General features: G+C 41.3%; 1 protein-coding gene across 1 annotated transcript; it reads right to left on the bottom strand.

The window, feature by feature from the left end:
- Positions 1-500: 500 nt before the first annotated feature.
- LOC131031343 (uncharacterized) lies at positions 501-1,088 on the bottom strand. The gene has a single exon (XM_057962445.2). It carries the CDS (start codon positions 1,086-1,088, stop codon positions 501-503), a length of 588 nt encoding a protein of 195 aa, XP_057818428.2.
- Between the last annotated feature and the right edge of the window lie 313 nt (positions 1,089-1,401).

Genomic DNA, 1,401 nt, shown 5'->3' with positions numbered 1-1,401 from the left:
ACAAATTTCTCAACTGCGCATTCAATGTATTTTCACAGTTTACACAACTAATCCTTCCAAAATAAGCCATGGCCAAAGATCAATCTTGCAGTACTCCCCAAAGAACCCTCACACATACCTACTATGCCAAAGCCCTTCAAATTTGCCTTAAAAAGTTGTATTCTGAGGTGTCAATCAAGTGTATTGTCTAAATCCTGTTGAAATCTTTCTCTCTGCAAACATATCTTTTTCGGATTGTTACGTTTTCTAGACATGCAGAACAACTCGGGATCCATGTGACCCAAGCATCAATTACCTTATGCTAAGTTTGTAATTCACCAAAGTTTATCATTTTCGGTACCCAAGCTATCCTTTCCTCAACAACTGTTCACAGTCGGCTGACTCATGTAGAAAGATTTTTTCAAAATTGACCAACCTCAAACACTATGTGCAATCGTGGCATAACTAAAACCATAATGCCTATCCTCGATGCACCCTGATTGTCTCAGGCAAAATCTTTGTTAACCGATTCTAGTTCTTGGAATCCCTTCTTTATCTGCAGCAAGGACTGAGAGCAGTCCGTCCGGTACCTCCTCCACCTTAGACATCTGTTTTGGACCATCACAGTCGAGTCCTCTATTTGCCAGCCAGTCCACCGCCGAGTTGCCCTCTCGGTATATGTGCTTAAAGGTGAACCTGTTTAGGCTGTCACATAATGTTTGGACTTTGGGACGACACGCCTCCAGTTTCCAATTTTCAAATTTCTGTTTGGTTATCCCATTCAGAATAATTTGCAAGTCTCCCTCTACTTCTATGTCACGAAATCCTCGGTCCACACACCATTCCAACCCAGCTAATAGCCCTGCAAGTTCTGCCAAATTGTTTGTATTGATTCCTAATGGGCCAAAATTTGCCCCAACAAAATTGCCTAGTTCGTCCCTTATAATGGCACCATAGCCTGATTTTCTAGGATTTCCTCGACTAGCTCCATCGAAGTTAACCTTTAAGTTTCCAGCTAATGGTGGAAACCAAACTATGCTATCTCTGTTCTGCTTCTTGTCCATTAGCTTGTAACCACTATTCTTCGTCAAATTCCACAACCTTTCCATTTCTTTGTCCCAAGAGGAATAAGTGCAATACTTCCTTCCCACTACTTTCACATTGATGACTTCTTCGATGGCTCCTTCAATTTTTGGGATTAGAATATCATAAGACAGAGCTTCCTCATTGAAGACTCTTCGATTTCTCTCCTTCCATTTATGCCAAACAAGCAAAGTCTGACTCACCACCCACAAAATGCTCCATTTTGATTTCTTAGTGCTGGAAGGCCATGCCAATAAGAAACTTTTTAGTGTTTGACTTCTCACCGATTCAAACTGCAATTTGCCCAATAGCCAATCCCAAACTTTTTTCGAGTACGGG

This window comes from Cryptomeria japonica, chromosome 4 (assembly GCF_030272615.1).
Source record: "Cryptomeria japonica chromosome 4, Sugi_1.0, whole genome shotgun sequence".
Classification (NCBI taxonomy): domain Eukaryota; kingdom Viridiplantae; phylum Streptophyta; class Pinopsida; order Cupressales; family Cupressaceae; genus Cryptomeria; species Cryptomeria japonica.
The sequence above is the reverse complement of the archived record's forward strand: the minus strand, read 5'-3'. Positions and strand labels throughout refer to the sequence as shown.

Excerpts from the sequence above, each read along its gene's own strand:
- LOC131031343 (XM_057962445.2), bottom strand. The coding sequence starts at position 1,088 with ATGGAAAGGTTGTGGAATTTGACGAAGAATAGTGGTTACAAGCTAATG.